Below are 14,860 nucleotides of genomic sequence, written 5' to 3' on the forward strand. Positions count from 1 at the left end.
GACAGATACTGGATCTCTAGAATGACACCAGAAGCTTAGCCAATTGTTGAAGTCAATCATTTTGTCCTTGTACTGTGGTATCATTCTGGGTGATAGAAGAATGCTACTCAGGGCTAGGGTCATACCTGCCTGGGCTACAAGATTGGAGAGCTTTTCCATGTCTCTTTTCATGTAGTCCAGGGAGGTACATCTCAGTTCGCTCACACCAACATGGACAATGACAGAATCATATTTGTACTTGTTGTGGAGTGACCTGATTACGTGGGTTATGTGGCGGATCCTGGCACCTGACAGGCAGCTGGCAGTAACCTTCTCCTTGTTTAGCCTGGTGAGTGGGACATCAGTGTGCCTGACTATAGTCACGTATGACTAGTGTGTTGGGTACATTGTTTTGCCTTATTGGCTGTGGCTGAGTGGCACACTGAGTCTGTGGGCTGTGTCATTTGGGTTGTGTTGGGGGGGTGGAGGTTGCTTGCATTTCTGCTTTGTAGGTCTCTGTTGCTTGAGCAGATTATTACTGAGAGCCTCCATGGATGTTTTTGTGTTTCTATGTGTGGATTTTGGTGGTGTAGATTTAGTGAGACTATGTGATGAGTGTGGTGTGGTGCAAGTGTTTACCTTCTCCTCTTGACTGTCAAGTTCAGTCTTGATTGGAGAGAGCTTTACTTCCAGTTTGGCTAGATAAGTGCATCTCTCACAGGTTGCAGTGTTGGGTGGTAGGAGGAGAGGGTTATCTGTGTACATGAGGCAATTTCTACATTGCCTCAAGATGCCCAGATTCATCAGATAGACAGGAGAGAACACTAGGAGCTGACCCTTGGACATGCCTAAATAAAAAAATATTTTCCTCTAGATAAGTGAGGAAAGTGAGTACAAGAGCTGTTTTTCTCTAAACAAGTGAGGAAAGTAAGTACCAAAATAAATAAAGTGCCTGTTGCTCTTGAGGAATAAATTGCCTATGTTACATTAAAAAATGATAAGCTAGTAATATTGCCATAGGGAATGGAAGGCAAATTGATAACAGCTTCATCATTAATAGGTATCTTTGCCGAAGAGGACATTCTCAGGACTGCAACATCCACCCCCTTTAAAAGTACAACACAGTACAGTATCAGCAACGGATCTGTATACTGTGGGAGTAGAAGCCACAGCCTTCTGCATCAAAAGCAAGTGCACTACCTGTTGTGCTATTAACAATGTGAGCAGACACAGCATAAGCAGCACTAAACTTCTCAGCTCCTTGTAAAATGCACTCAACACTCAAATATATGTCTTAAATTTAAAGCACACGAAATCTGGAAAAAGCCAAAATTTATGGAGGGGGGGCCCAGAAACTAGGGACACAATTTAAACATTGCTTGCATAATCTTGGAATGTTGCTAGAATGAAATGCTGTGTTACCAGCATGCATTTTACTGCCAAGTCTTGAACCCAGGACTCTGTCCACTGTAGTCAGAGCAACATATCACATGTGCCAAATCAGCTGTTTCTTGAAAGACAGGTAGACTGAAACTTAAATGGCTATAATTTAGTGAATTCAGTTCTCACCATAGCTCTCAACTTCTTAGCACAAAACACCTAGACAAAGCCAATAATGGGGGAATTCAGCCCCAAATATATTCAGTGAATTCAGTTGTCACCATAGCTTTCAACCTGTTAGCACAAAAAATCCTTGACAAAGCTAATAATGGGGGAATCATCATCATCAGTCCCCTTTTTCCCATTTTCCTACATGGGTCGGGGTATTGTGTTAACTGTCGCCAACTCAGTTGATTCAGTGTCACACTCTTTTCTTCTTCAACACTCATGCCTGACTATTGCAGATCTTCTTTCACACAATCCATCCATCAATTTGCTGGATGTCCTCACTTCCTCTTACCTTCCTGTCTGTACCAAATCTTCCTCACCAGATTGTCTTCTACTTTTCTACACATGTGCCCCAACCACTGTAATCTGTTCTCTTTGATTTTTTTTTCTGCAATTGAAGCTACTTTGGCTTCTGCTCTTATGTCCTCATTTCTTTGTCTGTCCCACAGTGTGGATCCTATCACCTTTCTCAAGCACTTCATTTCCATCACCTCTGGCTTCTTCAACTGTTCTGCCTTTAATGCCCAGATTTCTGTACCATACAGTAGCACTGGTCTTACCACTGTCTTGTACACCTTACTTTTCAGCTTCTTTGGCATTCTTCTGTCATAGACTACACTTAATACTCTATGCCAGTTGGTTGCAGCCCCTTTGATTCTAGCTTTGACCTCTTCATTCAGATTACGCTTCTCCTCAACTACTCCTCCCAGATACTTGAAGCTGTTTACCTGTTTCACTATCTTCCCTTCTATCTCTATTCTTGACTTCTTCTGATTTCCCCAATTTGCTGCCATTACCTCTGTCTTATCTGTGCTTAGTTTCATCCCATGTGCCTTCAGATTTGCATTTCATTCTCCTATCCTTTGCTGAAGTTTATAGCTCAGAGTCTGCCTGTACTGCCACATCGTCTGCATACAGCAGCTTTGTTGATCCGTCCCCTCCAGCCTGCTTGCTAATGTAGTCCATCATCATTATGAACAGCAGTGGGCTCAGATCTGAACCCTGATGTACACCCACACCCACTGAGAACCCCTCAGTGAGGCCGAACACTGTTTATACTTGAGTCATTGGGTGCTTGTACGTAGCTTGCACTAATTCTACCAATGTTTCTGGGACTTCAAACCACTGCAGTACTGCCCAGATTAGCTTTCTTGGGACCATGTCATATGCTTTCTTCAAGTCTAGGAATGCCCAGTTAGACTGTCTCCTCATCTCTAGCTTCTTCTCAAGTATCTGTCTCAGTGCAAACATCAGGTCAATTGTGCTGCATCCTGATTTGAATCCAAGCTGCTCATCTCCCATCTTACATTCTACTACTCTGTGTATCAGTTTATCAATCACCCACTCCAGAACTTTCATGCAATGTGACAGGAGTTTGATGCCACTGTACTGCCCATAGTTGTGAATGTCCCCTTTGTTCTTGTATACTGGCATGAGTATGCTTATTCTCCAGTCATGTGGGATATGCCTTTCTCTCCACACTGCTATTAGTACACTTAGGAGCCATTTCTCCCCTATCTCACCCAGCATCTTTATCGTATCTGCTGTGACCTCATCTGAGCCTGCTGCTTTCCCTGACTTCATCTTTCTTAGTGCTGTTCTTACTTCTTCTCTCATTGTAGGCTGTTTCTGGGGCAGTACAGCTTCTGTGGAGTTTTCTTCATTCAGAAGCTGCTCCTTCCATCTGCCTTTGATGTCCTCTGGGCTCGTTAGCAGGTTGTTGCTGGCATCCCTTATGAAGGGTGTCTGATTATCTTCTTTATCTTTCTGTCTTTGCCGTGCAACCTGATATAGTTTCTGTACAGCCCCAAAAATAGGGACACATTTTGTGTTACCATGTACTTTCTGAAGAATATGAAGTCTGAAATTCAAATGCTTGTCATTATTTAGTGAATTTAAAATCCAGAAAAAACACAGATTTTATGAGGAACAGCACAAAATATGAGGCAATAATTTCACAAGTGGTGCTGAGTAGGGAATTCAAGCTCTTGCTACCTACTACCAAAGCACAGGGTTTGAGTCTAGCCATCAGGTATATTTCCTGACTTCTTTCTTTCTAGCTACTGGGGCATTACACACACACACACACACACACACACACACACACACACGCACGCACGCACGCACACACACACACACACACACACACACACACACACACACACACACACACACACACACACACACACTACCTTCATTAATGCAAACACGTACCTGTAGAAGTTGCAGTCTGATTCCCTTCAAGTCTATGCAGTTGTAACTGGAATGTCATGCGTGGATTGGTTCCAGGAATGGTGATTACGCGTGCATGAAAGTCTGGGATTTGCATTTGCTTTTTATTTTGTTTTTTTTTTTTTTTTTTGTTTTTCTTTTAATTCTTTAATTTTGTTTTTTTTTTTCTGAGGGGGCTGCAGTCCTGCAGTCCAATAGCACGAGCCGCCACTGTTTCTAACTTTCTGTATTATGTGTTTTCTTACACCATGATTCATTAGTTAGGGCTGTTCATAGTTTGCTCTTTACCACATTTTTCATTATATTTGGAACTGTGTGGGTGTTATCAGGTTTTCTAAATGTTTCTATTTATATGTTTTTTTAAATGTTTTGTCTTTGAAAATGATCTTGTTTAGACTGTCACCTAGTCATTATGGGAGCATGACAGTATGTCAACAATAGGGCTTTAGAATGCTGTTTAAGGGAAAACATTTAATCAAAAGCACTTTTAGTTAAAGTGGAGAATTTCCCTTTCTCTACTGTTGTGCAGGCTCAGAGTAGGTATTTATAAGTTTGTGGTGTCCCCCCATGCGGGCCCCCTGCAAAAATGCATTTACTCTGAGATTTGCTGAAAGTGATTTCAGTGAAAATGTGGAGTATGTGCATTTGGTGGAAGAGGTGTTGAGTTGTTAACATGATTTCTTCATTATTAGGCACCAGCAACTTCCCATTCTCTTCCACAGTGTGACATTGGAATAAGTCATATGTAAACAAAAACTGGATATGCAAGTCTTACACTGTAAAACAGGTGAGATATTATTCAACCTTAGAAGAAGAAACTGGCTGAAGGCTGAAGGTAATGTAAGAGGGAAGAATGCAGAAAGACAATAATGTTATAGACTGTGTGATTGAAAAGTACACATGGGCAGCAGAAGTCTGGAGTTGATTGGTTGGGTATGTTAAAATATATATAGTGTACTAACTATTACTTTTTGGCCTTTGGTACAGCTGTCAATATTATGTGAATGACTGAATCCACGGGTTAAAGATCGAATAATGATAGGATTCATGGAAAGAAGAGCCTAGACATGGCATGTTAGTGGCACTTAATCTGTAGGGATCATGCTTTTTTATACACAAAGAGTATTCTGGAAGTCTGGGATACCGTAATGAATTGATGCACCACTATGAACATTCCAAATCCAATAAGAGAGCCATTAGTTGTCATGACTAAGAAGTCAAAAATAGAAGTTTAGTAAGATGACATGCATATATGACAAGACTATTAAGTCATGAATTACAATCCAAATATTTGGTAAATACTAAGAGACAAAGGGGTGCTGTCATTGTTATTATAGTACAAGTACCAGAAAAAAACATTTTGTTTCAGAGAACATACCATCATCACAAGTATCAGGTCTGGCCCATCACTGAAACACAACATAGGAAATGGCCTAATGCTGAACGAGGCAAATACCAGCTGTGTAGGAGAGAACTCAAAGGTAAGGGTCACTGCCACATACAAGTCCACATGAGGACTGTATTGAGAAAACTCCACAAAAATCACCTTTGTCCTGCAAAAAAGAGATGAAAAAGGGTGAGCATCTCATATTGGCCTCATAAAGCTTTATACAATTTTTTTTTCTTTTATTGGCTGTCAATATAGTTTATTAACATAGGCTTCTTAAACACACTGTTTAGTTTGTATTGACCAGAATTACTAAAAACAACATAAATATTTTTGTAAAACAGCTGCACTTAGCATAAAAAACAATAAACCTAGTTCATTGAAACACAACAATAACCTCTTATTATAGGATACTGTTTCTTAAAGATATAGTCGTCTGTAAATCATGATATTTATTGAAGAAATTCAGTTACTCCATCTCCTTCTCATTGGGCCAAATTCCATTTTATTTATTTGTCTTGTTGGCCTAATAAGAAGAAGGGTTAAAAGAATCCCTTTAGCAATGACTTAGATTGAGTTGCAAAATATGAACATTATAACCACAGTGACTTTGTAGGAGTAATAATATTGATGACAATGAATTAACAGGATTTATACTGATAAAATATATATTAAAATTAATAACCTTTAAATGCACAAACAAATAAAAGTAAATCATGCAGTATTAAATATTAATACTAGCATATTATTGAGTACCCATTTAAACAATCTAAAATCTTCTTTATTCTATTTATAATTAATCCTTTTAGTCTGAACAATCACAGTTTAATGATATTACTATGACAAATTGGTACATTAAATAACAGTGATTTTTCTCCATTAAAATAAGTCCTACACCTTGTTTACATTTTCCATTTTCATACATTTTTCTGTATGTCCTGGCAGGGAAGCTGACATTAGGATGCATGTAGCTAGCTCATGTCTGAAGATAAAGTATGCAGAAAACAGTATATAACAGTAAGCTAAAGATCTGATGTTGTCTATTTTCATCTGATTCAACTGATGGGACTCGGATCTGACTCAGATCCGATCTCAGTATTGCCAGACATGTGGATCTGAGGCTCTGGCTCCACCTCAACCCATAATGTCTCTCTGCCTCTCCCTGAATACCTCAGATCTCATTTGCCACCTGAAATGAACAGCTGTGCTCTGATCTCTTGTTATGCATTAACAATAAGTCAGCAATTATTTTCTCTTTTTCTTAAGTCTTTATATAGACTTACCTTTTTCTCCTTTCTCTACCTTCCTTAATATTTATACAAAAAAGGTTCTTTCTTGATGGTGCAGCGGTTAGCATTGCTGCCTCACAGCAAGAGGTTCTCCGGTTTGATTCTCGGCTGGGGTGCCTTCTGTGCAGAGTCTGCATGTCCTCCCTGTGGTCGCATGGGTTTCCTCCGGGTGCTTTGGTTTCCTCCCACAACCCAAAGATATGCTCTAGGTGGATTGGACACTCTGTATTGGCCCTATGTGTGAGTGCGTGCATGTGTGTGCCTTCTGTGGAAGGTTGGGCACTGGGCTGGCAACTCGACACTGTAAAACTCCACTGCCAATCATGAGTGGACAGGTGACCCGCTGTGGTGACCCCTAACTGGGAAAAAGGCAGAAGAATCAGTTAGTGTAGTTAGATAATATTGCAGGATCTGTAAGGGGTTACCATTTGTATCTTTTTTGATAGTGCTTTGTAGTTTGTAAGTTACTTCTTAGCTGTGAAGACATTCTAGTTAAACATTTGCTAATATTATTACCTATTGTGTTGGTGTTTTGTTGCTGTGGGGTTTTGTCTTTCAGTGATAAAACATGGACAATGTCAGACAAGAGCTTCAAAAAGTGTACCAAATGTGGCATCTAAATTCCCTCACAGGATCCGCACACTCTCTGTGTATATTGTCTGGGAGTGGCCCACCTTCACACTAACTGCTAGGCCTTTGCTTCTTTTGGGCAAAAGGCTCTCTAAGGTCAAAAGGATAAGCTAATCCTTAAAGGATTGCTACCGGCTCAGCAGGGGTCATCTCAACCCTCTGCATCACCTTCTAAGGTTGTGGACAAACCAAGTCAGAAACAGAAAGAAAAAGAGGGACAAAAGTCTCAGGGATGCAAGACACCTGAAAAGAGTTCAGAAAAAAATGAGAAAACGGTCCCCTAACCTGACAGTTATCTCAGGTCCAGCACCAAAAATTGTTAAGCCATCAGATCCAAAGTTTGGTCAGAGTCCATCTCCTTTACCTCTGCTGCTTTTCTCAATGTAGCTGGTCAGCCCTAGGTTACATTCCCTGATCCTGCAAGAAAGCTGACAAACAAGGGCTTCTTTGGTCACCTCTTCATCAAGATGTGCCTGTTCTTCACGGGGCATTACTGAAGCCAATGTTGACAAGGTGATTTGGAGATTTCTTCAACAGCAGATTCAGTTTGAGGTCATCCTGGTGCAATAACAACAGATCAACATGAGAACAGTTCCCATGACCCCACCACTCAGGAATCCAGTGTCAATCCAATCTACATCCCATGGAGCCAAACATACCCAGAGCACCTCTATTGGTGCCGACAGTGCTTACCACTTTGGCTCCAACTTCACCTCATTCACTTTTGACTCTTGTCAGATCAGGAAGAGATTCAGACCAAAAGCCCCAGAGGACAGGTCAACTTTGAAACTTTTAGATCTGTCTGTTCCTCTCAGGGCATCTGCTCTTAACAGCATGGCTCTGAGGTTGGCCTTGTATCCAGGATGGTCAGCATTAGTGGAACTCTCTTCCTTAACAGTCCTCCTTGATTCTGATTTCCAGCTCTGCTTTGGAAGCCTTCAACGGGGTTCTCATTAAAAGAGAAAGGGTTCCTCTAGAATTCTTGGCCCCATACTGGCCCCTTTCTTTTTCTGCTTCAGCCTCCTCACATCTGTGCTGACAGGGACAGTCAGCTTCTAGAAGTCTCAAGGGAAGTGCTCACTCTGAGCTCCCAGTCTGATTCGGACCTGATGCCTGAGGTTTACCAATGCCAGAGCCATAACAAGCAGACTTGTAAAAGAAAGCATATAGTTCATCACCCAAATATGTCGGGGAAGACATGAATTTAGATGAAGGGGATGGTTATGCTATGTCCCTCTTTGGAGACAGCACCTTTGGTGAAATTCTGGAACTGATGAAGCAGAAGGGGGTGGGGGTTGGTCCACAGATATACCTTTCCCAGGAAAATACATGTTCCTGGAAGATTTTAGAGTTGGCTCTTCTATTTCCTGGGTGATCCTTTCTCCTGATGCCCTCATTGATTTGGTGGCTCAGAGAGTTTAGAAAAAAACTGACACAGTGGAGTCAATACTGGAAAAAAACTAACTAAATTATGTCAGCTCCTAAGGCTAGGACACACTGGAGTAAAGGTCCCCCAGTAGATGATATGGTCATAGTGGTGGCCACCAAGATAGAACTCTTCAAAGAGAGTGTGTCTCTTCATCCCTCTAATACAAAATTTAGGGCTCTGGACAGACTTGGAAAATGGACTTACACTTCAGTGATCTTTTCCCTTATGGCACTGAACTAACTGGCTAATGTTGCACGTTACCAGAGTAATTGAACAAAGAGCTTATCAATTCTCTCTCTCTTGGGTAATTTGCCAGTGGATATCCAGAAAAATGTGGAATCCCAGCTATCTACCCTCAACTTACTTTCTAATGTCTCCATGCATCTGCTGTCCAATGCTGCTGATGGAATGGCAAGAGCAGCAGGCACCGTCATAACCATACGCTGTCATGCCTGGATGTGGTTGTGTGATTTTGCAGAAGGCTTTAAGATGCCTTTCCTTAACGTTCCTTATGATGGTTCCACTCTCTTTGGACCCAAGGTTAAGGACACTCACCAGGGGTGAGTAGGATGGTAAGACCATGTCTGTTATGGGAATCCACTTCTCAACTCCTCAGATGATCTTTTTCAGGAATCAATGAGGAGGAAAGAAGATGTGGTTCAGAAAATTTCAGGGTTTTATAGAAGATGCTTCCTCGGATAAGGAGGATGGTTTCAATGGATGTTACCCTAGGCACAGAGGTTGTCTGCAAAACCAAGGATTTTGTGGACCCTTTTCAGAGAAATCCTTCTAGCAGTCCTGAAGGATTGGCTGACTGCTGCACTCTGGAGGCAGCCTGGGGGCATTTATCCATGCAAAAACAAATGTGACAGGCCGTCACTTTGGATTCATAGGTGCTACTGATAATCAACGGAGGATACTTAATTACCTTTCTTTATCCTCCCCAGCCAAGAAAAAAGATTCACTAGTACTGCCCCATCAAATGGAATCTGCCATAGCAGAAGTCAAAAAATTGTTGGAAAAAGAGCCATCCAAATCACCCTCAGGCTGTAAGGGTTTCAGATTTTTCCAGACTTGGAGGATAGGCTCCTAACTGCTCCAATCAAAAATCTACTCATCCAAGGGTGGGGGGACACTTTATTCCAGTTGTTTCACAGCTTGGGTGTCACAACCAATGTCCTTAAGAGCCAGCTAAATCTGACTCAGTCATTAGATTCATCAGATGCCACCCAGACCCACTGAACCAGATAGCTGTCTTATTACAATCCAGGATTCTTTCCCTTTGAAATGTAGTAAATCAGGTTTTGTCTTATACCTCACACCAGTGAGACTGATTCTAAAATTACTAGGCCTTATGGCTTCAACAATCACTCTGGTCCACTTTCACTTTTCTACATGAGGGTCCTACAGTGGAGTCTATTGGTTTAATGGTCCCAACATCATCATCTATTGAGTACACCCATCAGACTAACTCAGTTATGCAGGATTCATATCAGCTGGTGGGTATATTCTCCAGTTTTGTTCAAGGGTCGTCCATTCTAACCCCCTGCTACCATAGCTGTGGTCACCGCAGACACTTCCCTCTCAGGGTGGGAGGGAGTGTTATGAAGGGAAGACTGTTCAAGGTACCTGGATACAATTAGAGGTCAATCTTCACATCAGCATTGTGGAGATGAGAGCAGTCCTATTAGCATTATAGACATTTTAAGAGTCTTTTCCATGGGTGTGATTTCCATTCTGGCAGTAGTCTGGTGCATCTTATCCTCTGTGCTGCAAAGATATGAGGGTTTGGTAGTGGGCAATGTCTTCCCGTTGCTTTCTTGTAGCAGTGCACATCCTGGGGACATCCAGTATGCTAGCTGAGAAGCTAAGCAGAAACATTCTTCTGTCTCATGAGTGGTCCCTCAATCAAACAGTGACAAACAAAATTTTCCATCGCTTGGGCCAGCCTTGCTGTGAACTGTTTGCATCTCACCTCAACAAGTGCAGCAATTACTTTGTCCTCATCCCTCCTCAGGGACAGTCACAGAGGGACTCTCTGGTTGACAGTTCATCCCGGGTCTTCTATATAATTGTCATCGGGTCTTCTATATGCCATTGCCCCATTCCCTTTGATCACAAAGTTCATTCAAAAAGCCAGGAGGTGCAAGGCAAAAATATAATTGCTCCTTATTGGCCCCAACAAGTTTAGTTCCCATTCCTTAGGTCTCATCTGCATGTCCTCCCTGGACACTGGCTCACAGCCTAGCTCGCCTGTCTCATCCATCCATTTATCCTCTCCTGGATCTAGACACCTTGGATCTAATTGCTTTGTAACTCCAATTTTAACAGTGGCCAGAGATGCAAGGTTTTCACAAGAGATAGCTCACATCTAGCAGCTTTTCAGAAATCTAGCACTAGGAAGGTTTACACAAGTAAATGTAAAGAGTTTTCATTCTGGGCTGTAGAAAAGGGATTCGATCCTTTTTCTGCTCCTCTCCCTGCAATATAGATTTCTTTTTAAAAATTTTCATAAAGGTTCCTTTTAGTCCACTACAAAAGGTAATTTAGCAGCTATTTCAAATTTTCACATCAGCCATAATCAAAACACCTAAAACCACTTATAGCCTCTTTGAAAGTTTCTAAAATCTTTCTTAAGGGAGCCTTCTTTCTTAGATCTCTGTGGGATATCACAGTAATGCTGCAAGTCCTTACATAATCCAAGTTTTAACCACCAGTCTCAGTAGAGCTCAACCTCCTAACATGGAAAACAGTTCTCTTAGTGGGAGTCACTTCAGCCAATAGAATCTCAGAATTACCTTTCTTGCAAACCGCCATAACTGACGTTTCATTGGACAGAGTTTTCTTAAAGCCAAATCCTTCCTTTATTCCTAAGGTGGCATCCGAATCTAACATCAGTCAATCAATAAATCTTCCATTTTTCTTACCTAAGTTCTCAAACAAAGGAGAATTTGCAATATATTTGCTTAATGTTCACAGACAGCTTAGCGCAAACAAAGGATAGTTTATAATCCATTTGCTTGATGATCACAGCCAGCTTAGTTTTTATCTCCACAGGACAAATGACTTCAGAAAATCAGATCAATTATTTGTTGCCTTTTCCAAAGTCCAATTAGGATGTGGTATTTCCAAGATCACACTTTTTAGATGGCTGTTAAACTGCATTTCACTTGTTCATGACAAACTGGATTTACCATTATCTGAAAGACCAATAGCTCATTCAACAAGGTCAGTGGCAACTTCCAAAGTTTTTCAAAAAAAATCTGCCTATTGATGACATTGGGACTGCAACATGGTCAACAGTTGACACCTTTTGTGTCTCATTATAAACTGGATGAACAATCCAGATCACGTTCCTCCTCTGGCTCTGCTGTGCTCAGGAATATCCTTCCTTGATGCCTCACAGGAAACTGGTATCTAGGGACTCTGTCCCATCAGTTGAATCAGAAGAAAATGGACAACATCAGATATGAAAGTTAAGTCTTCAACATCACAATAGATCCGTGTTGTCCTATTTTCAACTGGTTCAACATCTCTCCCTCCTTCCCCTTCCAAAGTGTCATCTATTGAACCTTGAAGAAACGGTGGTACTCTATAAAGTATCTTGCAAACATCAACCTCGTCTTGTAGCTTCTTCATCCCACCCTTAAATACCTTTATGCTAGGCTTGGTTCAAGTACAGGATTCAAGAAGGTATCAATATACGCTAGTTGGCAAACTTGGTCTGATGTATTCAGGGAGAGAAAGAGAGGGATTATGGGTATGGAAGGAGCCATAGCCCCAGATCCATATGTTTGGAGGTGCCAAGACCAGATCCAAGTCCCATCAGTTGAACCAGACAAAAACAGGACAACAAGGATCTATCATTAAGTTGAGCACATATCTTTTGTTTACTCTTTGTTCTCCTTTGTTTTAATGCTAGTCCTCCACACCATTTATTTCTAATGTAAAAATGCATTCAGTTTTTTTATTCATAACCATGGAGAATATAAACTGTAGAGTGTTCACAAAACATTCATCTTTTTTGGCTTTAAGGACCTAATTACATTGTTTTAGAGGTCTGTTACCTAAAAATACAAACACTGTGAAGTGATTTTTCACAATGTTGGAATACACCAGTATTATGTTTCTATGGCAGATCTTTGCTTTCAGTTCTCTTTTATATCCTCATGGCTGCCAGATATTACTTTGAATAAAAAGTATGATCTGAGTTTAAAAACTTTGATTCTGACTGTAAAGAAAAGCTTTCATCTGGTTACATGGAAGCATTTGAAGTTGTATGTGAAATTAATTTAATGTGTGTGTGTGTGTGTGTGTGTGTGTGTGTGTGTGTGTGTGTGTGTGTGTGTGTGTGTGTGTGTGTTTTTGTGTGTATTTATGTGTGTGTGGGTGTGTATGTGCATTTGCCTGTGGGCATGTGAGCATGTGCCTTCTGTGGTAGCGTAATGGACTCTCTTAAATTATAATAGCACTATGGCCAGTTCTGTTATCCTACTATGGTGTCACACCATTTCCTGTTGTTTACTCAGTGCCTGCCGTAGGAACTGCATTATCAAACTTTTAGTTAGCATTGAGTAGAAGTCATTCATATTACAAATGTATAGTGCCACTCACACCTTAAGGGAAATGGTAGTTTGACAGAAACTAAATTTGATATGTATCTAAATATTAAAGTTTAGCCGTCTAAAGAAGTTCAAGATAGCAACTTGGAAAGTTTCTTGAGGCATCCTGTATAACTCTTCAGTGGGTATCTGAGGGCATTTTATCACAAATGTTTACAGCCTAATCAATATTTTAAGACTGTGCTTTGGAAGACACTGATAAAATATCAGAACATCAAACAGTTCCAGTGTTACATAATTTGATTTCTGTACAACTCCATCATGAATATGGTAACATTTCTGAGATAGTGTTTCAACACAAAACTGTAGTTTCAGTGCTAAATGGCAATTCATGGCCATTTTACAATTTATTTCCTCAAAGCATTGCTTTTGTCCTTGTTTATGCATCTCTTCTCCCATTCTCAGAAAAATGTAAAACATATAATGCATGTAAGCACAGCTTGCTGATTTCTTGCCTTTGTAGGTAAGGCTACAACCTACAAACGTGTTAGACGTGGATTTTACTCTGACTAAAACAGCATTTACCTCTTTCTTGAGACTTTGGAAAGTCGGTTTAAAAGACAGAGGGCTGGATTCATGAATGCCTACACCTAGAGCTGCCATCATGTGTGCATCCTGCACATAATGGAATGCTATTTGGTACTCATTAAACAGCTCTGCACTTCATGCAGAGCCTCAAACAAAGGCAAGTGTCAGAATATGCTAATAAAGGCATAAGTAGCTAAATTGCATACTAATTAAGCAACCCAACATGGTGGGGCTACTCATGATCTTATGAAGTGAGCATGTACGCTCATTGCTCCCCTTTGGCCTAACATCCAACACTCTTTGTATATAGAAGCACTATTACACTTAATAAAGAAAATTGCTAGGCTTTGCTGCTGCTATCATTAACCTGTATGTGCAACAGGTGCTGCTGCTGCCAGACCTCTACTGAGAAGGAGAACAGTGTTTAGACCTGTTTTGAGTTATTATGGACTGCATGAGACAGAAATTTTTAAGCGACACAGTGTGGACATGGCTACACTAGAGGAAATATGCAACCTCTGTTGCCCTCACCTGAGGCCTCAGGGAAATTGTGGAGAACACATCCAAGTGAGAAGCAAAGGTATGTAGAGCACTATATATACTGGCTACAGGTACTTTCCAGAGACCCACAGGAGATATATTAGGGGTATCACAGGACTCAACTTCTACAAAATTACATCTCTTTGTAAATTAAATTCTACAACATGCAAAGGATCATATCAGTTTCCCATGCTCCCCAGATGGTAGAGTAACAACCATAAGTTAATTTTATGCAATAGCATTCATCCCTGAAATTATGGGGACCATATATTGCACACAGATAGAAATAAAAGCCCAACCTGCTGAACAGAGAAGGAGATACATTAACAGGAAAGGACACCACTCTATAATGTCAGGTTGTTTGTAATGCCCAAGGGATCTTCTACAATGAACATGCAAGTAACCAAGGCAGTTTTCCTGACTCACATATATGGCGTACCTGTGAGCTGTACCTGTGAGCTGTACACAAGATTTGCTAGAGGTGCCCTGCAGTACAACCTACCTATCTCTGCTCAAATATTCACAGTCTGTGCCATATTGCACAATATAATTCTCAGGAAACAGCTTCAACAAGGACAATAAGGGGCAAGGAAGGGCCAGTAGTTCTCACACATGC

At 40.9% G+C, this 14,860-nt stretch overlaps 1 protein-coding gene across 1 annotated transcript in view; it reads right to left on the bottom strand.

Annotated features, from left to right (window-relative positions):
- Window positions 1-14,860, bottom strand: part of LOC122814129 (polycystin-1-like) — a 1,441,736-nt gene that overhangs the window by 144,322 nt on the left and 1,282,554 nt on the right. Inside the window, 1 exon segment of the mRNA XM_044086744.1 lies at window positions 5,198-5,372. Within this exon segment, the coding sequence (XP_043942679.1) occupies window positions 5,198-5,372 (175 nt within the window).

Source organism: Protopterus annectens, chromosome 10.part0, assembly GCF_019279795.1.
Source record: "Protopterus annectens isolate FY-2018-M chromosome 10.part0, PAN1.0, whole genome shotgun sequence".
NCBI classification, from domain to species: Eukaryota; Metazoa; Chordata; order Ceratodontiformes; family Protopteridae; genus Protopterus; species Protopterus annectens.